This window comes from Centrocercus urophasianus, unplaced genomic scaffold (genome assembly GCF_019232065.1).
Source record: "Centrocercus urophasianus isolate 14NV4802_14NV808 unplaced genomic scaffold, USGS_Curo_1.0 seq_11, whole genome shotgun sequence".
Lineage (NCBI taxonomy): Eukaryota > Metazoa > Chordata > Aves > Galliformes > Phasianidae > Centrocercus > Centrocercus urophasianus.
In genome coordinates, this window is record NW_024884253.1 from 48478121 (window position 1) to 48503624 (window position 25504).

At 38.1% G+C, this 25504-nt stretch overlaps 1 protein-coding gene across 12 annotated transcripts in view; it reads left to right on the forward strand.

The window, feature by feature from the left end:
• PTPRM (protein tyrosine phosphatase receptor type M) overlaps window positions 1-25504 on the forward strand; it is a 451289-nt gene that overhangs the window by 392872 nt on the left and 32913 nt on the right. For all 12 annotated transcript variants that reach the window (XM_042839780.1, XM_042839781.1, XM_042839783.1 and 9 more), the window contains 3 exons: window positions 2463-2539; window positions 5595-5631; window positions 25349-25446. In XM_042839780.1, the coding sequence (XP_042695714.1) occupies window positions 2463-2539; window positions 5595-5631; window positions 25349-25446 (212 nt within the window). The remainder of the gene's footprint in view (window positions 1-2462; window positions 2540-5594; window positions 5632-25348; window positions 25447-25504) is intronic.

The following is a 25504-nucleotide window of genomic DNA, read 5'->3' on the forward strand; positions in this document are numbered from 1 at the left end:
CCAAAATCTTTGGTGAAAATGCAGGACATATGTGAGAACAAAAAAGGCCAAAAAGATTATATGAAGATATAGTTATTAGTTATGAAGTAATTTATTTAGTTTTGTGTAATCTGAAGCATAAGTAACTGCAAGGAGAGAATAGAGTAAAATGAAATAACAGAAAAAGTAAAGATACTTACATGGTATGTATCAGTCTAAAAGAAATAGCAGGAGGTCATATTTTTAAGCTGTTGCTTAATGGAAAATTTAAGTTTGATGGGTCCATGTAGCTCAGCAACATGCAAGTCATCAAGGACAGAATCTAGTTGCCTGAATATAGGCATGCAGTGCCATTTAGTGCTAGTGGTGGCAATGGTGATGAAGAGACGGTTGGACTAGATGATCTGATAGGTCGTTTCCAACCTTGTGATTCTATGATTTCAGGTGACTGTGGACATTAAAAAACAGTTGTACTGTTCCATACTGGCAGCGTAAGGCTGGTCTATGTATAGTGGCATGAGTGCTTGTGTTTGAACAATCAAATTCAGTGACCTAAGTACTTCATGAAATATATAGATAGACATTTTTATTAGCCTGAGTTTTCCTCATTAGAATGCTTTTAAGGAAATGATGCATGAAATCATGAAAATATGGATGAAGACATACCATGAGTCCAAGCAAGCTTGACTTCTAGAGTCTATTGACTTCAGTAGAAGTTGGATCAGATCCTAAAATGATAAAAGCAGCAACCATATCCAAAGATTAGAAAGTTTCTAATGTAGTATCTTAAGTAAGATGGACTTTTAGAATTATAAGCCTTTGAGCTAAAGCTCTGTTCTGAGAAAACTGATAAATTGCTTAATTAAGCAGAGAATAGCACGGCACTTGTGTAGCTTGATAAGGTCAGACAATGATAGGTTATGTAATGGAACATTGCATCTCTATAAATTTTTAGTCTTGGAAAAGTGAATAAAAAGGCTGAAAAGGATGACCTGATTAACTTAATTGATTTGAATATTCCTACATCCTTGGAAAAACTCATTCTTAAAGACTGTTGGGTGATGTAATCATAGCAGACTAGCAGAATATTAGCTGTGCAGTACCAAGGGCTGCAAAGCTGTGAAGAATATATCTACAGCTATGCCCTTGCTGTCTCCCAAGGGAATCCCAGGGAAGACAAGACTTTGAGATGTGTAGTCACTGAGACTTGGAGCATAAAAGGTTGAAATCACTAATTTGCCTCTTCCTTTCCTACTCATCCATTTGAAAACCTTTTTACTTGTCACTGTAAAACAATGTTGTTGTGAGAACCACTTGCCCTCGCTTTCCTCCTCCACACTGTGGGCAATCACGCTACTTCTGATAGCTTTATAAGCTACTTCATGTTCCTTCATTAGTTTTTGTTATTTGGTAGCACTTCTTAAAAGTTAAAAAATATTAGCTATTGAAAACATGGGTGACAAATTTCTCTTGTGCACTAGTGCTTATTTACATTTACAGGAAAATAATGATGATCAATAAGACTTGTAGTTAGTTGTAAGCCAGATAGCAAATGGCCTTCAAAAACAGTAATACATAAGTGTGTAATCAGCACAAGTTGACAGTAAATAAAGCAGCGGTAAAGGGGCCATTGACTGTGTCTCCATCTTTGAGTTGATTGACATCATACCCTTAAGTATCTTCAAAGTATTGTTTTATCAACAACTTGTGCACATTCTAGAATAACAATAGTATTTAGTCACTTTTGAACCAAGAGAAGCATATTCCAAATTCTTGAAGAAGCCCTGCCAGCTCTCTGAGATTCCTTTACGGGAGGATGTAGCCTCTAGCACTTCTTAATCACTTCTGTGGAATCATAAAGAAAATGAGGCAGCTGACAGGAAATAAATTCATACCCTGGAGTTTTGGATTGGAATTTCGAAATAAGAGTTGGAAGTGTTTGCTAATGGGTAGAATTCCTGGATAGATACAGATGGCAACCACGGAGCAAACCTCAGTGGCAAAGTCATTATCTGACTGCTTGGGTTTTGTTATTACTTTATTTTGCTTTCTCTTATGGAAACATAATGAGTTTTTGTTTGAAACTGTGAGTTGACAGTATGTCTTATGGAAGAATTTAAATTTATTTTGAGTACTGGCATAAACACTTCCAAATAACTAAACCATAGAAAACTTCATGTTAATTAGCAAACTGACAAAAGGTATGATGGTGTTATCAAGGCAAACAAAAATAGTTGCAAAGGATTGCACATTAGAAATATTTAAGGTGTTCAGATTGAAAATGAAAGGGGATTTGGAAAGGCTCATGAATGGTCAAAATTAAGGTTAAATGTATATACAGTACACTAATGGACAAAGAAAACCAACCATGGACTTGCCAAGAATGACATATTATTTTTTCTTTAACGTTAAGATTTTGATGTCATATTCGTTTCTGAATGTCTTTAGTTACCTTATTTTTCTCTCCACTGTTTGTGTTTCAGATGATCATTCTCGAGTGAGATTGCAGCCCATTGAAGGAGAAACAAACTCTGATTACATCAATGGAAATTATATTGATGTGCGTATACTGATATAGTCAACAAACATAGCATTGTGTTCAAAGAGGCAGCTTTTACTATTCTCACATTATTCATTGTTTAGCAGCTGATATTAGCTGCTAAACATTTTTGGACGGTACTGTCTTTGGAAGATAGGTGTACACTAAAGGAAACAAGTAGTTGTGTTAGTTTTGTCAACAGACAAATCAAAAGAGTATTATATATTATATATTTCCTCAAACTGTCAATAGGCTGAAACTTTGCCAGCAATGCTGTATGGCTACTTTGCCTACTAGTGCTTATCTGGGCTAACAAAATGTTATTTTCACTTTCTGTCAACAGCTTGGCATCATTCCACATTTAAAAGAAAGCTGTTTGCATATTAATGTGACAAAACTCTGTAATGCCTAATGCAGAGATTTGCAATCTCTTGTCATCTCTGCACTTTTAAGTTGCCTTCAAAGTATATTCTGCAGCTGTTAACCAGTACTTCCAATGCAAGCAAGACATTTCATTAAATATGTAGGCTCTTTAATTATTGAAGGTGGCTTCTTTGTTCATTCTGCATCATGTTAACTTAATGTTTTACATTAGAATAAATTCTTTAAGAGACAAGGTGGTTTTGGTTGAAAGAATGAACTCAAAAGTAGAATTGAAAATCATTACAAAGTCAATACTGTCTAAAGTCATAAATCTATGGATAGCAAAGATAATTATTTCATTATTTGCATGGAGTGCTAGATGTTTGGCTAAGTAAAACAAGTGTCACTTTATAAGAAACAGCATCTGCTAAAGATCTCTATTTACATCTGAGAAAATGGTGTCACAGTTTGCAGTTCAAATATAGCAACCAGTGTAAAACAGGAATGTAAGAGATGTTTTTATCAAAATTCGGAAGAGCTAGAACTGTACAGGAAAAGTAGGTTTCTTCAGTTAAACAATCTGAAGTTGTAACTGTCTGATAACTCCCATTGATGCTTGTTAGTATGTTCAATAGCTATTAAGTGAAGCTTAGACTTCTGCTCAGTCCCTTGCTATTTGAAAGAGTAGCACATTCACCGGGAGCTAAAAGCATATGTGGAAATTCGCTTAGGCAGCTCACTAAACTCTGAGGGGAGTAACCTCTGTAGAGAATCTCTCTGAAGGGAGTCATAGAAAGCGAGTGAAAGTTCACATTGGGGAACTAGATTTGAATGCAAATCTCAAACTTTCCAACATTCAGGATTGTTCTTGTTTTAGGCTAGCAGTGTGTGCTTAAGTTTAAAATGCTAAAAGATGTACAGAGTTTGCACCATACAGTTCTATTGGAAATACTTGTAAGAAAGCAGAATAGCAACCTGTTATTGCTTATGAAAGTACAAGAGGGATGGAAAGAATCATAGTATCATGGAATGGTTGGGTTGGAAGTCACATTTAAGATCACCTACTTCCTATCCCCCTGCTATAGGCAGGGATACCTCTCTCTAGGCCAGGTTGCTCAAAGCCCCCATCCAGCCTGGCCTTGAATGCTACCAGGGAGGGGGCATCCACAGACTCCTTGGGCAACCTGTTCCAGTGTCTCACCACACTCACAGTAAAGAATTTCTTCCTGATATCTAGTCTAAATCTACCTTTTTCCAGTTTAAACCATTTCCCCTCGTCCTGTTGCTACATACCCTTACGTCCTAAAAGAAATAATGAGTGAGAACAAAAAGTATTTCCCTCATTCTTAGCAGGTGGCTTCATTGCAAAGCTTGGAGTCTTGCAGACATATTCCAAAGGCAGCCATAAAACACAGCATTTTTTGTTTATAATCTTGCTAGTCAGGTTTCTTCTGGAAGTGTTTGTTCTTCTACTACAGAAGAAATTTTTCATTTGCATGGGGTTATTGTTGCTGTGTTGTCAGAATAAACATCTCAATTAGAGAATTTCACAAATATTATGAAGTTTTATTAGATAAAAGAAAAGTAGGCAGTATTTATTTAGTATTTTTCCCCATGCTTAATTTCTTCACTGGGAAATTGAGGCATTTAATCCCAGCCACTAGGGATACTAGGTAGCACACCACAGAAAAAAATAAGCTCTGGTTGATAGGTGCCTGAGTTCACAGAATTCCAGATTTTGGTTCAATGATATCTAACCAATTATATAATTCATGTTATATTTTCTGTAATATTCAAGGTATTTTCAAATGTTTTGTGTCTTTTCCAGCAGCCTTCCATCACTACAGTCCCTCTTGCACTTTTACAAAGAAATTGCAGTGACATGCAAGCTTCAGCTTTTATTTCTTCCTTTGGAAGGCTGACAATGGAATCTCACCACTTTTGAAAGATTAAAACTGGCATAACTGATTTTATCAACATATTTGCTCGTGATCTAAACCTTTGGTGACACTCTCATAACATCAGAAATTCAAACACAATAAAAATGGTATTGTTCCCTATTGGTAACCTATTCAGTGTTGCAAGAATCCATAGCGTATTAGTCTTTATTGCACAGCCAGCTTAAGTTGCCCTTGTTATCAGAGAAACATTGAATTCCTTTATGGTGTTTTTTTTTTATTTAGAGGTGAAGAAGTGTATTTATACTAAACCATTTAGTCAAAGAATTTACCCTCTTTTTCATGTTCAGAAATATATCATAAATAAATCACAGAGGACAGAGTGAACATTTCCCCACCCTTCCTGGGGCTGAATGCAAATTGAGCATTCTGTAGCTGTTAAAAAAAGGGATAGGCTTTGCACTAAATCGCAATAGCTTGAAGGTATATCTCAGCCTCCTTGAGCATCTCACACCATTAGCTGCAAGTGCTAGAGAGGATTTCATGCTATTTATTTTCAACAGATCCAACAAGGGACTTTGGGAACATATTACTTCTGTCCCCTAATGTACAAGGCTGCAACTTTAGCATCTTACAGAAAACACATTTGCTTCTTGTTCTTCCTCTCCCTTGCCTACCAGAAAGAACATCTGCATCTAGCACATTACTTTTATTGTTATAATTTTTACTGAAAATTACTGTAAATGAAGTTTTACGTAAAGCAACATAGGCAAGTTACATGCTGGTTATAATTTTTTTTCCCTGATTTCTTTTAGGGTTATCACAGGCCGAATCACTACATTGCTACACAAGGTAAGCATTATTACTCCCTAATTTTGGTTACATAAAGCTAAGAAGTCAATATTGAAGACAGAGAAGGTTCAATCACTTAAGTAAAAGCAAGCAAACTGAATTGTTATAATCCAATTTTCACATATATCAAGTAAGCAATCCTTTACCTTCATGTTCAAGTACAATTTGGGGTAGAAAAGCAACATAAAACCTTTCAGCAGAAGTTACTAATGTTAGCATATTGTTGTTCATGATAGAGGAAGTAAGTCATGGTAAAAACCCTCAATAAACTTACTAGATGGACAGCAGTGGCAGGAAAACTGTCAATCCTAGAACTGTATTTTCTAGTGTTGTTTGATGACATGTAGGCTCCAGGTTTTAATATAAAATACTTTAATTAGTAAGTTTTAGTAGAGTACCCACAGACACATTACTGTGGCAGGGGAATTCTTCAAAGGGATCTAGAGAGAGAAATTTATAGAACATCTTTCAAAAACCTGCTTGTGAATAATAGCTTCTTTCTTTGTTAACAAGGGAGTTTTCAATTTTTACCCATCTTCAAATACATAATTTGCCCATTTGGATGTAATTCTTACATGCTTTTAAGCCAAGCTTAGAGCTGGACCAGGCAAGAAAGTCTTCTGTTTAATCACATTATCCAACCATATGCCATTCTCTTGCCTGTACTTGGATACCACTGCTCAGAGAGAATCTCCTCTGCAGTAGGTTTTATGTAATGAAGCTTCCTATATTTTCCAGTGGACCTGAAGAAGTTGAGCTACATCCATATATGTTATTTCAAAATGTGCCCAGAGTCCTAGCTGGAATACTGGGAGTCATAGAATCATAGAATTACTCAGGTTGGAAGGGACCTCAAGGATCATCAAGTCCAACCACAGCCTCACCATAGTACCCTAACTCTGACAACCCTCTGCTAAATCATATCTCCAAGCACCACATCCAGAGATGGTGACTCAACCATCTCCCTGGGGAGCCTATTCCAGTATTTAACCACCCTTTTCATAAAGAAGTGTTACCTAACGTCCAACCTAAGCTTACCTTGGCGCAACTTGAAGCCATTTCCCCTCGTCTTGTCACCTATGTCACCAGTGAGAAGAGACCTACCCCGCTCTCACTGTAAGCATCTTTCAGGTACTGGAAGAGAGTAATAAGATCTCCCCTCAGCTGCCTCTTCCCCAGACTAAACAGCCCCAGCTGCCTCAGCCTCTCCTCATAAGGCTGATTTTCCAAGCCCTTCACTAGCCTTGTTGCCCTTCTCTGGACCTGCTCCAGTACCTCCACATCCTTTCTGTACTGGATTTAGAGGTGATATACACTTTTTAATGATGTTTTATCAAGGCACAGAGTTGTCTGTGTCAAATAAGAGCTCTTATTGTGCATGTCTTTGCCTCCTAAGTAACCCAATGTCTGCAGCCTCCAGTCCCCACTTTTATCAGTAGGAAGCTATTTAACTCTGCCATTCCGTACTTCAGAGCTGAACAGCCTCAGATAACGGTTGGGAAGGATGTAAAACCACCTCGCCGCTATCTCACAGTTTTAGACCAGAATTAAAATTTGAGGTCTTAGAACTTGAACCATTTAAATGTGCTTCTTCTTCCAGGTCTATTATCCAATCACGACATCATTCATTCCACAGTCTTTCTTTGTATGAATAAGAGAGAATACTAGGACAAAAACAGAGCGTGTGATTAGTTCACTCTGGGCCTTTATAGCAACTTCTTCTGAAAAGAAATGGATCAATCCATTTAACCTTTACCTGCTGGTATTGTTTTTTCACCTGAATCCTGAAATGAAAAGATATATATTTGGCACATTACTTGCAGATTTTTATTTTTTTTTTTTTTCATCAGCATGTTTCCCAGATCTTTCTGACAGCTTTCTGGTAGACCAGACATCTCTGAAGCAAGTTCTAATGGTTTCAGTGCAGATTTATCACTCATCACAATACTTGGATAGTAAATAGAAGCCTAAGGCATTTGTGCTTTAGCTTTTAAAGCCAAGCATTGGGTGCAATATTGTGCTAAAAGTCTGTGTACTAGGTCCAGTAGCAACCCTCAACGTATTATTAGCCACACTTATTTTGTGTTATAGTGTCAAGGAGAAGTATCTAGCCAAGGTGAATAAGAATAGTACAAATTTTCTTCCAAGATGTAAAGGAAATGTAGCTATTTCAGCTGTTGTTCTTTCATGCAGGTACCATCAGTTTTTTCTGTAGATGCAGTGTAGAGCATGTCAGGGTACCTAACTGCTCCCACAGTGGAATGAGTGAGAAAGTGACTGTCTTGTGATCATAAAATCTATTTTCAAATGGGCATAGAATTTGCATAAATTTAAAAATTGTCAGTGAATTTTCTGAGGGATTGCCTCTTCAACATCTTATTTTTTAAGGCCAGCTAGGAAGCAGATCTGTAGCTCCATTTTGGGGGAAATGAAGAACACTGATTTAAAGAGTTTTATGTTCTCTAGGTGGCTCTGATGAAGAATCATGAGAAATTTTTTTCCTTTCTCTGTCTCAGCTTTCCAACCTATAGAATAATGTTAAAAATACTCATCTGCTTTAAAAAGCTTTCTGCAGTCTTGTGGTAGATGCAGCTCTGTCAAGGCTACTTACTATGATTCTCGAGCATTCCCAGTTCCTGACAAAGCCTTTGCACAACAGTCTCTGCCTTTTGCAAAGGTGATAAGGTAACTGGAATAATCTCTAAAACTCCTTTAAAGCTCTATATTAACTATGAAAAGAGAGGCATTTGTTTCACACTCCCAATAGAGGATGCCTCTTTATGTCTTCTGCAGTAGTAAGCCTGTCAGGAGCGATAGCTTGCAGATATAGCCAAAGATGTTCGTGCTGTTTCAGAACACATTTTCATGTAGATATGTATAAACACATCAATTAAGCTCCATGTTTAATTCCCTTGATGTCTACTTTACATCAGTCTTAAAATAACTTCTCCCATTCTCCCTTTTCTTCTCCACCACATCTTTCACAGGTGCACATAACTATTGTTCTTTGAAGGAAAATATCATTACATGAGTCAGTTTGAAATCTCTGAGGAGTTAGAATGATTGATATTTAATTTTCCTATGTTCTTCTTAAGCTGCATTCAACATATCAAGTGTTAATGAGCAAATATAATTGTTTGAAGTAAAAAAGTAGCAAATGTAATCAGTTTGTAATAGACTACCAATCTGCTTTTAACAGAACTGAGAGTTGCATAATCACCTGTTTATTAAAGTGTTACTGTCTTCCATACTAACCAGAGTTTGACACACAGACTAGTATCTTCCATCTTGGCATTCTTAGCATACTGCTGCTAATGTTAATAAGGGAGATAAACGTAATTTAAAACACTTAACTAATAATCTAGAAATGGATTTGCTTGTGTTGTAAGAGTAATACATCCAAAATGCGCATTTTGAATTGGAAAATTAGCATCATTTCTCATCTATGTAGTAAGTATAATGTGACTGATAAACTGAAATTACATCTAGTAAATCACCATACTTTTGGTGATCTTCTGTAATTGGTATCAACAGATGGATTCCACACCTGAGACACTGAGATTAAAGAGAATCCTTTGTCACAAGCCAGAATATTGGGTCATGCAGAACCAGCAAGCTGTGGCAATTTGAAATTCTCTGCTTTGTTTTATATATCCCTTGTTTGTGTGGATATAATTCTTTAAAATTCTTTTATGGCAGACTGTTGAGCTCTTTTATGATCTGTTCAATTTACTACTAGCTAGTTGTTTCTTTTCTCCAGAAGTTAGGTGATCAGTGAATTTTAACCAGGTCCTTTAGTGAGTGCAGTAGGTTTAATATCTGTACAGTACTTCACGCAGCCTGCAGAATTTTCCTATTATCAGATGAATGTTGTTGATCTTGTATGTTTCACCCTGATTGCCAAGCAGGAAAAATTAATCTTTTCAATATTTACATGTTATCTTTTCTTTGAAGTTCACATAGTCAGTTGAGCTATGACTTCTTCTAACAAGTCTCTACCAGTGGTTTTGCAATGCTTCCTCCACCGCTGCACCAGCAACCCTAAATGAGTGACAAATGAATATTAATATAGTGCTGCAGTATCATTCATTACCATTTCTACCAGGGCTGGTTTTCAAGCAGATCAATCATGTGTGAAGAAGCAGTTACCCACATGCAAGCTGCACTTCTGTATACATGAAGTGCATTCATCTCAGCATCTCTGATTTTTCAGTGATTTTTCAGCATTCCACACCAAAGCAGGAATTGCTCTGATTGGTGGAGGGGTAGCCCTGCAAAGGAGCAGCTGCCAGGAGCCATTGTTCTTCATGTGGCAGCAATGTTCTGATGTGGTGGGGTTGGAGCCAGGAAGCTGCCTGTAGGGAGCACAGTGAACAAGATGAGCAAACAGGGTGTCATGCATCAGAAAGGCATGTTCACACAGGGCAGGTGAGCAGGGAGGGCAAGAGGGGCCCTTCTGCTTGGAAAACTGACTCACCTACAGGTTGCCTCCCAGACAACGAATCTAGCCATGTTCTCCATTAGGCAAAAAGCTCTGGCAAGAAAGAGTATGATGACTCAAATGAAGTGCCCGCCTAAAAATATGTGGTTCATGTACCTGGCTGCAGCGAGTGCCTCAGCCTGTTGCTGCCAGTGAAGAGCAGCCGGAATTCCACCTGCATGTGTTGTGAGCAGGTGGATGATGTGCTGAGTATGGTCGTGGAGCTTAAGGAGGAGGTGGAGAGATTAAGGGGTATCAGAGAGTGCTGCTAGAGATAGATTGGTGGAGTAACTCTCTGCTGAATCTGTGGGGATGACACAAGGGTGATACCATCCAGATGGTGGTGGACCCCCTCCTCTCAGATCATCGAGCAGATGGAGGTGATTTAAGGGAAGAGGAGGGGTGGAAATAGGTCTCAGCTTGGCATCATAAGCTACCTCCATCCCAACCTACCTTGGCTCCCCTTATGCCCCTGCATAATAGGTTTGAGGTTCTGGAACTTGAGGGAGAGGTAAGTGAGGATGTGATGGGGGGTTCACCCATGAGGTTGTCTAGGATAAGGCAGTTGACTTAGCACCTCAAGACTGCCTCCACCAAGAAGGACAGAAGAGTGATTGTTATAGGCAACTCCCTTCTGAGAAGAATGAAGGGCTCTATATGTCGGCCTGCAGGGAAGTGTGCTGCCTCCCTGGGGCTTGTGTCAGGGATATTTCTGGGAAACTTCCAAGACTGATTCACTTGGAATTCACTGATTCTGATTATTATCCTTTATTGATAGTTCAGGCTGGCAGTGCTGAAGTCACTGAGATAAGGCTGAGGATTATCAAAAAGGACTTCAGGGGATTTGGGAAGTTAGTGGATGGAGTGGGCATTATTTTCCTCTGTCTCTTCAGTGACAGGAAAGGATACTGAGAGGCGCAGGAAAACAGATCTCATAAACACAAGGCTGAGAGGCTGGTCCAATCACAAGAATTCAGGATTTTTTTTACCTGGGGTAATTTACTCAGTTCCTGGCCTGATGGCTGCAGATGGGTCTCCCCTGATTCAAAGGGGGAAATGGATCCTAGCCCAGGAGATGGGCTGAAGCCAAAGATGAAGTTGCTTCTTGGAATGAAAGTGGGATGAATTTTGACACGGTAAAGTGCCAGATCCAGCACATTGGCTACAACAACGCCAGGCAGCCCTATAGGCATGGGGCAGAGTATCTGGAAGATTGTGTAGAGGAAACAGACCATGGGATGTTGGTTGACACTCAGCTGAACATGAGCCAGTAATGCGCCCAGGTAGCCTAGAGGGCCAATGGCATCCTGGCTTGTATCAGAAATAGTGTTGCCAACAGGAGCGAGGAAGTAGTTGTACCTTTGTAGTCAGCACTGATGAGGCCACACTTTGAGTACTATGTTCAGTTTTGGGCCTCTCACTGCAAGAAAGAGAATGAGACCCTGAAGCGTGTCCAGAGAAGGGCAACAAAGATGGTAGGGGTCTGGAGCACAGGCCTTGTGAGTAGCAGGTGAGGAAATTGGTGTTATTTAATCTGGAGAAGAGGAGGCTTGGGAGAGACCTTAATGCTCTCTACAACTACCTGAAGGGAGGTTGTGGTAAGGTAGGAGTCAGCCTCTTCTCCCATGTAACTAGAGATAGGAGTAGAGGGAATGGCTTCAGGTTGTACCAGGAGAGATTCAGGTTAGACGTTAGGAAATACTTCTTCTCCAAAAGAGTGGTGAGGTGCTGGAATGGGCTGCCCAGGGATGTGATGGGGTCACCAACTCCAGAGGTGTTCAAGAAGCATTTAGATGTTGTACTGAGAGACGTGGTTTAGTGGGAAATATTGGTGTTAGCTGGATGGTTGAACAGGATGATCGTGGAGATCTTTCCCAACCTTGATGATTGTATGATTCTGCAACTTTAGAATGCTCTTCATGGGTCAGATTCTGAGTCTCTCAGCTTGCTGCAGCACACATTGGAACCTGTTTTAAAATGTTTTCTTCAAGTACTTCAGAGAAGTTTAATGACTGTAAGAAGTTACTTCTGAAAACAAAGCAGCTTTAGATTTAATAGCTCAGTGCAGCCTTTCTTTTTCAGCATTTAATTGTGAAGCAGATGCTAAACTGTTTCACTTTGTGTATTACTGGTTGTGAAGACAAATGTCAACTCAAGTTTCAGTCAGGAGTTTTTTAAGTAGAAGTTATAAACTTCTGAAAATAAATATTTACAATGGAAGTGTTTATACAGTCTTCACTGCAGCAGCACAAACTTGCCACTATAATAACCCCTTTCGCTTTCCTTCTCTTTTCTGTAATATGTGTCTTTCTTCCACACTCTACTATATATGTTGTGTGAACATTTTAATAAGGGTTTTCAGAAACAAAAATACATTTTATTTCAAACTGAAAGTTTGCTTTCAGGCATCTGAAGGAAAAATATTGCTTTGAATAATAATACTCTTAACTTTCTTGGCATATTTTTTTGGTTTTATTTACCAGAAAGTTGACAGAACTACAGCAGTGTGGAAGCTCCACAATAATCTTTACAAAGAAACTTCTACTGCCATGGTTTTAGCCTCCAGATGAAAATTAACATTTGAAATTACTTCAGGAAAAATTGAAAAACAACTGAGAAAGATAATTCCACATAATTTTTCAGCTCTGTACATGCTGTCCTTTTTCAAGGTGTAGGACAGTCCTCACAGACACCTGCAAGAAATGAATGAATCCAATATAAGTGTATTCATCTTAAAGATTTAACTGTGTTTGATGGTGTTCTTCACTTCCTTATCATCAACATGTTAAAAGAATGATTATAGCCATCTGACTTAAGTGAAGGAGATAAACCCATTCTTGTGCAGTGCATTGAATAGGCAAAACTTTCTGAGACATGTCCTTCACCTGTTCTACAACAGTGCTGACAAATGGCAAAGCCATTACTTTTCTTTCACACAACATACAAAAATAATACACCCTTTACATATGAAAGTGATATGCAGAGTTTGTACTGTGGTAAGTATGGCAAATTCATCAGGCCTGTCTTACTGCCATTTCCCAGTACAGGTTGATTATAATAATGCTAGGTTTTGAGCAGCTTTTGAAATCCGTTACTTTTACTAGTGTTGAGGACCAAAGCAGACAGTTCTTCCTTCAAACAAACCTTTCCAGGTTGCACCTGGACTTGCACAAAGTGTCTGATAGTGTGCTGCACAGTGTTAATTTTTCTGAATTGGAGAGACATGGATCTGATAGCTCAGTCACTCTGTGGATAAGGAACTGGCTGAATGATTGCATTCAGAGCATTGCAGCTCAAGGGCCAGGTAGAGACCAGCAACAAATGGTGTTCCTTCTAGTTCATGAATGGCACCAGTATTATCATCTTTGTTGGTTACATGTATGGTGGAATTGAGTGCACCCTCAGCAAATCTGTGTATTATGCCAACTCATGTGGTGTGATGCTGGAGGGAAGGAATGTCATCCAGAGGGCCTTGGACAGACTTGAGAGGTGTGGCTGTACCAACCTCATGCGGTTCAACTTCGTCAAATACAAGGTTCTTCACCTATCTCAGGGTAATGACCTGCTGAAGAAGAGCTGTGTGCAGAAGGACTTGAGGATCCTGGTGGACAACGGGTTGGTCATGTCTTTGTCTTAATCAACTCTTTGCTAGTTCCATCTTTATAAAAAGTTGTCCCAGTTGCTAATGGTTTTCTAACAGATCAAAGTCTACTACAATAGACTGCTACAGTGTTACACTTCTCCAGCCCTTTGTGAGGAGACAAATTAGTACATCTCAGAAAAAGTGCTGGTGGATCCATTACTAGATAGAGTCACTTATATTCTTCACAATTGAGTGCCTGTGTTTTGCATAAAATATATGCCTGCCTCTGTAAACACTTTAAAAGTAACAATAGAACCAATAGAAATGATACTGAATACTTACTTAGTGCACTGGAATCTCTTTTGTTGTTGCTCAGGAAGATTTATAGTCTTAGAAACTTAGACTTAGAAACTTACCTCATCTGCCCGTGTTTTTAGGGCATGCAAATTATGAAAAGCTGATGTTTGATTTTAGGGTGTCCATCTCAATAAGGAATCAATGATAAGTTGGACTTGATAGGGAGGGTACTTGGCACTCTTGATGAAGTACTTTTAACATGCCTGTCTATCATAGAGTCTAATACTAAGGCAGAAGAAAGAGCAGAGCAGTACTGTTTGTCAGGAAAATCACAAAGTCAAAGCATCTTTTTGGCTGTGAAGTCTATTTTTCAGCCTGTCTTCAGCAGCATGGAGGAAACTTGGCATCAGGTGTGAGAAGGCTTTTGGATTTGTCATTTGCTGAAAGAAAAGGATGCAGCAAATTCACAATGTCTTTGAAAAACAAATGTATCCAGAAACAAATAAGACAAATAAATCATTTTTTCCTTTACCATACCAAACTCTTTCAAACTTGTCCAGAGAGGATTTTTATGTCAGTCAGATTTCATATTTTCGATAATTGTTCTGAAGTTAAAAGGAAAATCAACATATGTGTGTTTATTTGTTAATGAACCTCCACACCTCTTAATTTGTCCAGTATCTTTTGGATTCTGAGTATTGCCATAACTTCTGAGATCTATTAAAGAATGCTATGTTTACTGAGAAAGAAATTAATTTACCACCATTCTCCAGCCTAAAGTAGAAAAATACATGGTGAGTGAAACATCTTACTCAGAAGATAGATGTAAGGATAATAAATATTTTCTTTTAAATGGTTCTGCTAGAATCCTTACTTAAACTTTAATGTAGCCTAAATTATCTTGTTTTTTTCATCTGGTAAAGTGTTCATATTAATGCACTTAAACTTTCTGCACAAATTTAAAGAATACAGCATCTGAGTGTCTTACTCACAAGCATGGGCAATATTCTTTCACAGTATTCTCCTGGGGAAAAATAAAAGAAGGAAGTAGCCAGAATTAACTCATATTTTTGAGCTGAAGAATAGTGATGATTTTATTACATCCTGATGCTTATGATTGACTCAACATGAGAACAGAAAAAAAACAGAAATGGAAAGGACTAATTAGGTTCTTTTGTCCATTCCCTAAGGTATCTTCTACTGAAGGGATAAAATGATCTTAAAGTTCTCATCCATCATCAAAATTGATTCTGCATTAGAAGTTAGAAGAACCCCATCCAACAAAACAGCAACCTAAGACTTTTAAGCTGGAAAATGTTACAGGAGATATACTTTTTTCTAAACTAACTCTCAAGCTCAGATGGACTTTTTAGAATGGGTGATTTAAAGGTATTCCAATTTCCATGCTGCAAATCAGCCTTATTGGAAAAAATACACAAATTAGAAACTAAAAGAAGAATGCACAAGTAAAAAATTAAAGGTTTTTTGCTAGGAAGCATTGATTCAGCTAAACTGGAACGTTCTGTTGGACTGCTTTGACGAAGTTCAGGTTCAAACTTTGGACACAAGGCTCCAGCTATAATGTTCCAGTCAGAGCTTTAGCTACAGATGGGCAGCCAACATCTCACATTTCTATTCAATCTATTCAATTTTAACCCATGCCTCAGTTTTCCAGGAGTCTGTGCTGTTTATTTACATTCTTGGCTGTAATTAAATGATAAAATCTCTGGAGGGCATGGAGGGTCCATGCATGAGTAAGACCAGCTTCTGTTCTGTAGCCAGTACACTCTAATGGAAAGTGCAAAATCAGGGCCCTCTAGTTACAAGTGCAGTTATTGAAAGTGTTCCTGTTTCATAGCAGAAAAGAAATGAAACACTTCCTGCAAGCCTTTGCCTTGCAGTGCTCCCTGAACAGCTGTGTGAGATTAAGTTTCAAGGCAGGCCCTAGCCTTATTCGGGTATCACCCACAGTCTTCCAACAGGGGATTCCTAACTTCTGGGAGTTCTGCATAGTTTACTCTTATTACTGTAATGCAAAATTTGAAAAACACTGGATTTATTGCAGTCTGGAAAAGGGGAAAAAATGTTAATGAGAGAAATAGTGCATTTAACATCTCTGATGTGTGACAAATTATATGAAAGAAAGTTCTCTAATTATACTGGATGAACAACATTAAAAATAGGGGTGGGGAGGACAAGAGGGACTTCTCCTTTCCTGACATTGAGATCAGAAAAAACAGCTTGCCTGAATGTTGTTATGACACAGATGTAGGAGATGTACTATGTACATGGCCTTTATTGCATTTAACTTTGCCTAATCTCAGGCTAACTGAGTAGATCTGGGCAATTTCTGTGGGCAGCAGTTCCTCTCTTCCTAATCTGCAGTCTGTCTGTGAGTAGTCAAAAGGTGTTAGGGGAGCGTGCTATTTATTCTTTGGAAATTTGTATGGCATTTTCATTTTACTTTGTTGATACAGAACAAACTGAGCTAGTATTGGAAATTTGGCCACAGAGAAATGTCAATCGATAAGTGTGTAATGCTTTATTTGATGGAAAGTTAGCTGGTATCATTAGCTACCAGCATTATAAAAATGTCTTATATAGCACCTGTCAAGTCTGGTCTCAGATTTAAAAATATATTTCAGTGCAGCATTGGCTTGTTTTTGAAGATGGTGGAAATAGTAATATGGAGAAGGGACAGTTAAGATTATCTGGAAACAGTGAAGGATCTGTCACATTTTGACTGCTGCATATTATACCAGACCTGTTTGATTCATTCTGCCCCTACCTTGCCTCCCACTGTCTCTCTAGGCGTGTTTAGATTGTGACTGTCAGAAGCAGGAATGCCTTGTGTGCATTCATGTGCATTTAATATGTAAAGCAGATCCTACTACAGAAGAGCTGTATTTGAGATTGTGCCATAACACAGACAAAATAACGCATAGAGATGTGTATTGTTCCTACCTAGTTAGTTCTGTAACAAGGAATAAAAGAAAATGCTGTCTACTATTCCAGAGAATAAATACAACACTCCAATAAAGCTTTCTAACTACTCGCAGAAACACTGCAAAGTAGGATCAGAGAAAATACCGGCATGAGAAATTATCCAGCTCCAGGCAATGAGTGGTTGGTACCTCATTGCCTGGAGCTGGGTGTATGTATGTATACACACATGTATAGAATACATATTTTGAAGTTGATTATCAATTCCCAATAAAAAAAAAAAACTCTAGAATTATCAGTTATGCCATTGCTCAAATAATGTTTTTGAAGCATCTCCATATTAAGTGGGAGTTTAGAATGATGTAGTTTTCTTTAATTTCAGCTGGCTATGAAGCATTTGCATAAATTTCATGAAACAATAGTGCTGTAACTCATGATTACTGTATGTTGTAATGAGCTTGTTGTAGGCCAAATATTTCTATGTTCCTTTTATTTGGAAAGAGATAGAGAATTTGCAGGTCAGCAAGGCGGTGCTGGCTACTCAAAATATAGGAGGAGGTGGTACAGAAGGCCAGCCAAAGCACTGGTCAGTCCCACAGGAGTAGCAGGTAACATTTCTGCTTGCGCCTCAGTCACTTAGTAGTCTAAGCCTCATTTGAAGCTAATGGGGCTTGAAAGCGCTTTGAAAATTTCATTTTGTGAAAGCCAATTTCCACATAGAGCAATCTGCAGCCAGCAGTGCTTGGTGACTCATTGGCTGGCAGCAGGTAGCATTTAGTTTGTGCTTGAAAATCAGCCAATTACTATTCACTGTGCTGTCCCTCGGCTGATAATGAGAGATGGTTGTGTTTTCCCTGAACGATGGATACAGTAGAAGGCATCTACATTGCCAGTAGCTGCATTGGGCAGGATTTGTCCCAGTAAATTATTTCGGCTTTCTTTATAAGCAGTATGTTCCTGAAATGTCAAGCTAACAAGATTCAGTCAGATCTGTGTCCTATTGACAATGCGTCTACAGTGAGGAAATCATGAAGAAACTTACTTTAAATTCATAGCTCAGTCCTGATTAACCCACCTGTGTGTAGCTGAGGTGGCATACTGTGGAATAGTCTGGCTGCATCCTGTGGATTTTTTATTCTTTGGATTGTAGGATAATATTATTGCAAAAGGCCAAAAGAAATCCACTACTAGCTGCTACTCATCTATAAGTAATGCATGTGATTGATAAACGTGGTATGTTCTGAAGCCTGGTGGTGTTGGGAGCAACTGAACATTTAGTTATTGGTTTTGTTTATGATTAAAGTTCTGATAGATTTGTTCTTTAGAAAATAGCATTCTTTCTTTCATAAATATTGGTTAATTTCTGCCTTACAAACAAGTGGCTTCTTTCTGCCCCATCTCTGAATTTGCTACCATGGAGGAATCATTCAACAATGGTTTAAAAAGGAGAGAGAGGTTTTTTCCATAGCTTTCATAAGAGTAATCATTGCCTCAGGCTTCTTTGCTTGGGCAGCCTGCTGGCTTAACTTGCTTAATGCCCACCATCTTTGTTGAAAGTTCGTCAGCAGTTTTGTTTATTGGTATTTTTCCAAGACAGAAGAGATTTACAGGAAGGTTTTATTGGGAAGGATAGCATGGCTGTATAATTGCAATATAACCCTGCTGAAGATTACATAATAATTAATATTTGTAAGGCATTCGAAAGCGCCTTTGATATACCATCACAGTCTGTACCAATGCTATAAATCAGATGAAGTCATAAAAGTGAGAATGTATTTCTTCAGCTCATTGCAGGGTTTTGTTTAATTTCATTGAGATTCTTCAGTGCACAAAATGGGATACACAGAAGTGACAAACAACAATAAATACTGAAGTATGGCAGATAGAAACTGGCAATTAATAAATAACAGTGAAGCATTTATGGCTGAATTCTGCCAGTACAAATGTATGTTGCCTTTTATTATGCTAATTCTTACAGCGACTTGCCTACAGGAGACTTGTGACTGTGAATAGATACATTGCTTTGGGGTATGTTTTACCCTCTCCACTGTTTTGGTTTTCTTAAGCAGATTGGTGAGGACTCAAATTAAAGCATTAGAAGGTAATATGACTTTTTTTTTTTCCCCATCATTTTTTTTACTGACACCTTAAAATACAAAAGTCTGATCTGTGTGTATTTGGTAGCTGTTGAAGAATCATGAGCCTATAGGATTTATTAATATCTCAGTCACAGTTTTATCTCAGATCTAAAATTTATCCACAGTATTGGTAGGAGCATATATACAGTGCCTATAAAAACATACTTCGATATAGGACTTTAAAAATTATTGAAGTCCATTCAAGTGTATCGCTTTTGTTAGAGAACAAATGCATACAACTTCTTTGAGAGGTTATTGTAGAAAGAGCTCATCATCACTGCCTGAGTTTTTTAAGGTTGGGTAGTAGAGCTTTAATCTGGCCTTTGCTGGCTTCCATAGAGGCACTAACCCTTAGGAACACTTGGAAAGATGAGTGAAAGTAAAATACATGATAGCATATATATTTAAGAAGTCCATGGTAAAGATTCTTCTTGACAAACCAGGCTATCAGTAACTGAGTATTTTCCACTGAGAATCTCACTCTTTTGGGGAGGGCAGAGATGAGACTGAACAGGTGGTTTATCTTGCTAGTTGGTGTGATTGTTTCAACTAAATCAGCACAACCATGATTTGTCACTTTCCTTTTTTATTACGCTGGCTATTTCAAAAGGAAGGCTTCTTTATTTTTACCACATGAAAAAGTGCGACCTGGTTTTATGCACCTTAGTCTACACCTAGTTACGTAAATGTGTCCACAGGTTTTTATAGCTGCCAACCACTGAAGAACTTCCCATGAGGTTACTGGGCAGCTGACAGAGCTGAATGCTCATGCAAACCTTATTGTGTAACAATGTGCCTGTAAATTCCTGTTGGTAAAATGTTAGGCATGTTGCCCTGTTAAATAGGGAAGACAATGCATTTCAGGTATGGGAGATGTCCTTTGCCTGCAGTCAATGATATTTGTAGTTTAAAGCAGCATTTAACTGCAGTTTTTACAAAACTTTTTTTTTCTGACAGGGAGTTTTTTGCTCTTAGCTCCAAATTCTAGCACAGCTAAAAGAGCAAATAGCATGTACTTACACATAATCAGATCACTGGATTGGCAGAGCATTAGTAACCCTATAATTTTGCTTCCTGCTGTGAAATTCTCTCTTAGTTACCTTACTAACAGCTGGTTTGTCCCATTTAAAGGGATTCATTAGAAAAAAGAGCATTCTTGAATTTTTTAATCTATTAGTTGTACTCTGTTCTCTTAGTAATTATTTTTGGTTTATTTACCTTTGCTTTTACTCTTTCATATGTATGTTGAGTGATTTGTGCCGCATGATGGGTTTGGGATTTTTTAGCAATGTATTTGCAAGTTTAATCATTCCTTTGTGGCTTTTCTTATTTTTGCCACACAAAAAGATTTGTTAATAAGAAAAATTTCACTGCACTTCAAGTTCATTTTGAAGGGACTATGAGGATTGAGAGCTAACATGCAGCTCTCTCTCTATAGGCACATCAGCCTGTTGTCCTTGAGTGCCAAGTCTGTAGGTCATCACAGTGGCAAGGAGCAAGTCTGACTTCAGTAACATGTGATGACTGTTCTCATTGCAGCTGTAACTTGCTGTAACCTCTAAGTGAGTGGACCATTCTACAACCACATACTCACATGGGATGGGAGCTGATACTCACTGGAAATAGGTTTCATAGAATCATAGAATAGCTTGGGTTAGAAAGGGCCTCAAAAATCATGCCCCTGCTGTGGGCAGGGTTGCCAGATCCTAAATCAGGTGTTAGATTAATTTGCCTAAAGCCCCGTCCAACTTGCCTTTAACACCTTCGGGGATAGGGCATCCGAAACTTCTCTTGGCAGCCTGTGCCAGCACCTCATCACCTTATCTGTGAAAAATTTCCCCCAGTGTTTACTCTAAATATCCTTTCTTTTAGTTTAAAAAAAGTGTCCTATCACTATGTACCCATGTAGGTTTATTAAACTCTTCTGAAGATCAGGTAGATGTCTGCTGTTGCAGACATGAGTCATGCATTCAGAGTCCACTTCCTCTATGAGCATGTGCTCTATGTGCTCCATTTCCTCTATGAGCACATGTGGCTACCTCTGCCCAGTGCTGGAGAGCCTGTGGAAATTGAAGGAATCTGTCCGTTTTTGGCAAACTTCTAGCCACGATAGCTATCACAGAATCATTAAGGTTGGAAAAGACCATTAAGATCATCTAGTCCAAGTGTTGACCCCTCACCACCATGCCCACTAAACCATGTCACTGTCATTCAGTTTGGTCTCAAGTGGACCAAGCATTATGTTGTAGATTGGACATTCTGTGCTAGAAGAAGGTTTTGGAAGCTATTTGTTTGCTAAACTGTTTGCTTTTCTAGAAAATGAAAAATTACCCATATGTTTACAAGCCCTAGTCCGATTAAGTGCTGAGAACATTTCAGGATTCAGGTTTTACTTCTTTCTTTATGTTTCTGCTGTCTTTTTCCTACAGGTTTTCACTATTTTTCAGTATCCTAGGCTGGTTCATAGTATTTAAAATGATCAAACACCAATAGCAATACCAGTTGTTAGAAGTGAACACGAAGTGGAAGAGGCTCCAGAAAGCTCTGTGGGCAGAAGCAGCTTTTTAAGAGTTTAATCCATTCTTAGAAGCTATGTGATTTTCCATTTCCTAACATGCTGGCATTCCCAAAGCAGCAACTTAACAACTACTAGTATTACAACTAAAGGTTGTGATATATTCTGCTGATCATTACTTTTGAGGGTTGTTTTTTTCAATAATGCATTTAATTACCTGGGGGTTTGGGAGGCTGATTTCTTTTTCTTATTTTCCTTTGCTTTTCATCTTTGGCAGTATGTTGTTGATTTCTTTTTTCACAGCAGCAATTTTTGATACCAACTACTATATTGTGTAACTAATGGGGTATACCACAGGCTTACTGTTAGGCAGTGCAGTGCCTTCTCCTCAGACCTTTCCCTCCCACAAGAGGGCAACTGCTGAGAACAACCTTCCTGCCTATTGTGCACACATCTGTTAAGTTGATGCTTAGAACAATTATAGGCTCTTTCTCTCCCTACTATGAGTCTCCAGAATCAAACTGTTCAGTTCTTCATGACAATAAATCCTCCAACCCTACATAGCCTCCAATGCTTTTCAATACTGGCTGGAGACAAGTAATAATTTATTCGTATGTCAGAAAATAATTTGAAAAATGCCAAGAAGAAAAGAAAAATGGGATAGAAAAAAATTACATTCTGAGACTCTAAAGTAGGTTTTTGGGTTGTTGTTTTTTTTTTTTTTTCCTTTCAATGTCCTGAATGTGAAAGAAGTTTGAAGGCTGGATAAAAGAATTGGAGGGGAAAGGTGAGAAAACACTTGAAAAAACTTGCAGGGAAGTATGAAGTCCTGTCAAGCACTTTTAATTTTCATTGTTTTATCATTCAGATAGCAAGGTCAGAAAGAGCATACTCAACACTGCAAAACAGGACATTCTGTAAGACGGAACAAAAACTTGCTCATTCTCTGGCCTGAAAAGTGCTGTGTCTTTTTTTAAAGATTTTGTTTTCTCATAATCTGTTATCTTTTTTCTCTTGTATGTAGAATGACAAACTCAAAATATTTAGGAAGAAAGCAGCGTTTAGCATCGCTTTTCTGTTGGGATTTGCAATTTCAGGATCTGAAGCACAGGAATCTTTAATCACAAGACAAATTATGCTGACTTTGGGAGAAAAAAACAGGAGTAAATTGTTGCCAGTTCTCCCAGTGCTGTCAGAAGGAAATGACAAAATAGGGCCCAACAGTCTCCAATTTCAAGTGAATCTGTAGGAAAGGAAACTGGAGTAACAAGCAGAGAAACTTCTTACATTGTCCCTTTGTTTCTCAAAGGTTCTGGCTTAAAAGGGGAAAGTAACTGGGCTGTATAGGTGTGTAGGCAGAGGATTTTTTCTCCCCTTTTTATAGCTTTACCAAAAACATACTCAAATGAACAATCTTGAAACATTGCAATCCTGCAGAAACACAATGCAGTGGAACCATTTAGATTTTCTTTATTAAACCAGGCTGTGGATCAGGATTCTTGAAGCAACGGAGTTGTTATAATTTGTCCTTAATCAAGCTAAAATAATCTTAGAAGTGTGTTACGAACTTGCAGACTCCTTTACTCAGTGGAAAATTGCCTCTCCCTTCTTCTGTTTTTGGTTACATTCCTTCAAAGCTGATAACAATAGTAATTCTGCTAAATATTTGTTTGAGATTTGAAACGAAGGAAAGAGTAATACAGAGACAGCATTTTCCTAGAGTGAGTGAAATCATCTCCTTCCCTTTACCTGGAGGAGAGGTTGGTCCAAAATTTTTCTTATGCTATTGTGACTTTAATTGCCCAGAAAACTACATTATTAAAACATAAGTGTGTTAAACATTCACTGGAATGTTTGTTGATTATCTTGCTATACCATCCAAAATTCTTCTTGGAGTATTTCTATAGTGTGTATCCAGGACGTTTATGGAGAAGTATCATAGAATCATAGAATGGCCAGGGTTGAAAAAGACCATAAGTATCATCTAATTTCAACCTCCCTGCTATATGCAGGGTTGCCAACCACCAGATCAGGCTGCCCAGAAACACATCCAGACTGGAAGTACAGTGTGTATTGTAGATTCCTACATGATGGAGAGAAACTTAAATCTGTCATATTTCCAAATGAAATCTCTGAAAAATATCATTTCTTCTGTTCTGTAAATTAAAAAGACAAGGTCCCCAGTTTTGAAGTCACAACAGCAGCATGAGTTTGGTCATTTAGAAACTGCAGTTTTAGATTCTGTTAGTTCTTCTATTCTGAGACCTTCTGACATTTCCTGTGTTCTGCCAGTCATAGCTTGCTATTGTTTTAACTGCCTTTATCTCCTGTTACATGAACTACCAAAACAAGTAAAAGACAAGTTGGCTGACTTTAGGGAAAACAGTGAAACTAACTATATACATAGAACTTCTAAAAGCAGAGAAATTAAGTAAGGGGGAGAACACAGAACATTTCTAAATTGTCTGTGCAAATTATAGATGATCATATGCTTTGAAATTGCCGAAAATCAAAATATTTTTTTTTAAATTCATGTATTTAAAACTATTATCATCGTTTTTCTTTAACTTGACTTCTGAGTAAGTTACATTACGACTGACGTGCTAATTGCCTGATCAGCTGGGTTCTACTTTCCTATAATATTACTGCATTGTTCGCTAAGTTCTTGACTTTGAGAATAAAAGCTGAATTTTCAGAGCGAGCGCAAAGTACCAAATCTTGGGTGCCAAGCTAACCAAATCTGTCAGTGTAAGATTTTGTGATGCTTTGAAACTTATGTTTTCTTCACTGGAGGAACACATATGCCACTAACTTACCTATTTGCCCTCCTAGGAATTGCTTTGTGGTATTCCTCTATATAGGAAGCTAATTGCCTACTGCAGTGAGGCAGTTCAGTAATGGATTCAATATGGATGTTAAGTTTGTAGTACTTGATAGTGTTTTTCATTTCTTTTTATTGGTCTAGTGCTTTTAAACCACTGTTTTCAATTCACGATGGCACACTGAATGTCAGGTAGACACATAAAACATCATGAAAACACATGGGCTAGAAACAGATGGTACTAGGCATATGTGGAGTGATGTAGTTTTTCTGAACATGTTGTGTTTCTGTCACTGGCGTTTCCTGTGCTCCTGTGGGCTGGTACTCAGTCTCAGTGCAACACTGGAGGAAGGCCTGTATCTACAAAAACGTTCAGAATTGTTCAGTTGTTCTTCTCTACAAGTATAGTAGAGGACATCACTGCTGTTGCACACTAGGGTTCTTTACTGCTTTTCCCACTGCTTTGCGAAGTGATATACTGCAGCAAGAAACTATAACTTCTGTTTCACTTCAAGAAGTACAATTTAGGAGCTGGGGTAATTTGATGGATAGTAGATACTAAGAAAAATGTTAGAACCTGGGAAAGGCCACATAGTCCACCGAGGCTCATTTCATTCAAGGTACACCTTCCCTAGGTTATCATCCAATTGTTAAGAGAAAGAGTAATGTTATCCATTTTTTATAATTCTACTTCTGGGTATTACAGAGATAAATACGTAGATGCTGGAGAACTAACTTTCTTTCAGAGCACTATTTCAGAAGAAAAATACTTAAATGCAGATAGGTGGGATGACAGAAAAGAAATTGACCCTAAATGAAAAATATGATGATAGTGATATGAATACATGTGGATAATCGTGGTTTCTCAAACTACCCCAGGGACAAGCTTCTAATCATGAGGCTTAAAGAAAGTAACCTTTCCTTTGATTTATTGTTTCAGGACCGATGCAGGAGACAATATATGACTTTTGGAGAATGGTATGGCATGAGAACACAGCCAGCATAATCATGGTTACTAATCTCGTGGAAGTGGGAAGGGTAAGTGATTTTTGCACTTAAAAAGATGAAAGACTTCCAAGGTGTTTGCTTTTGGAAA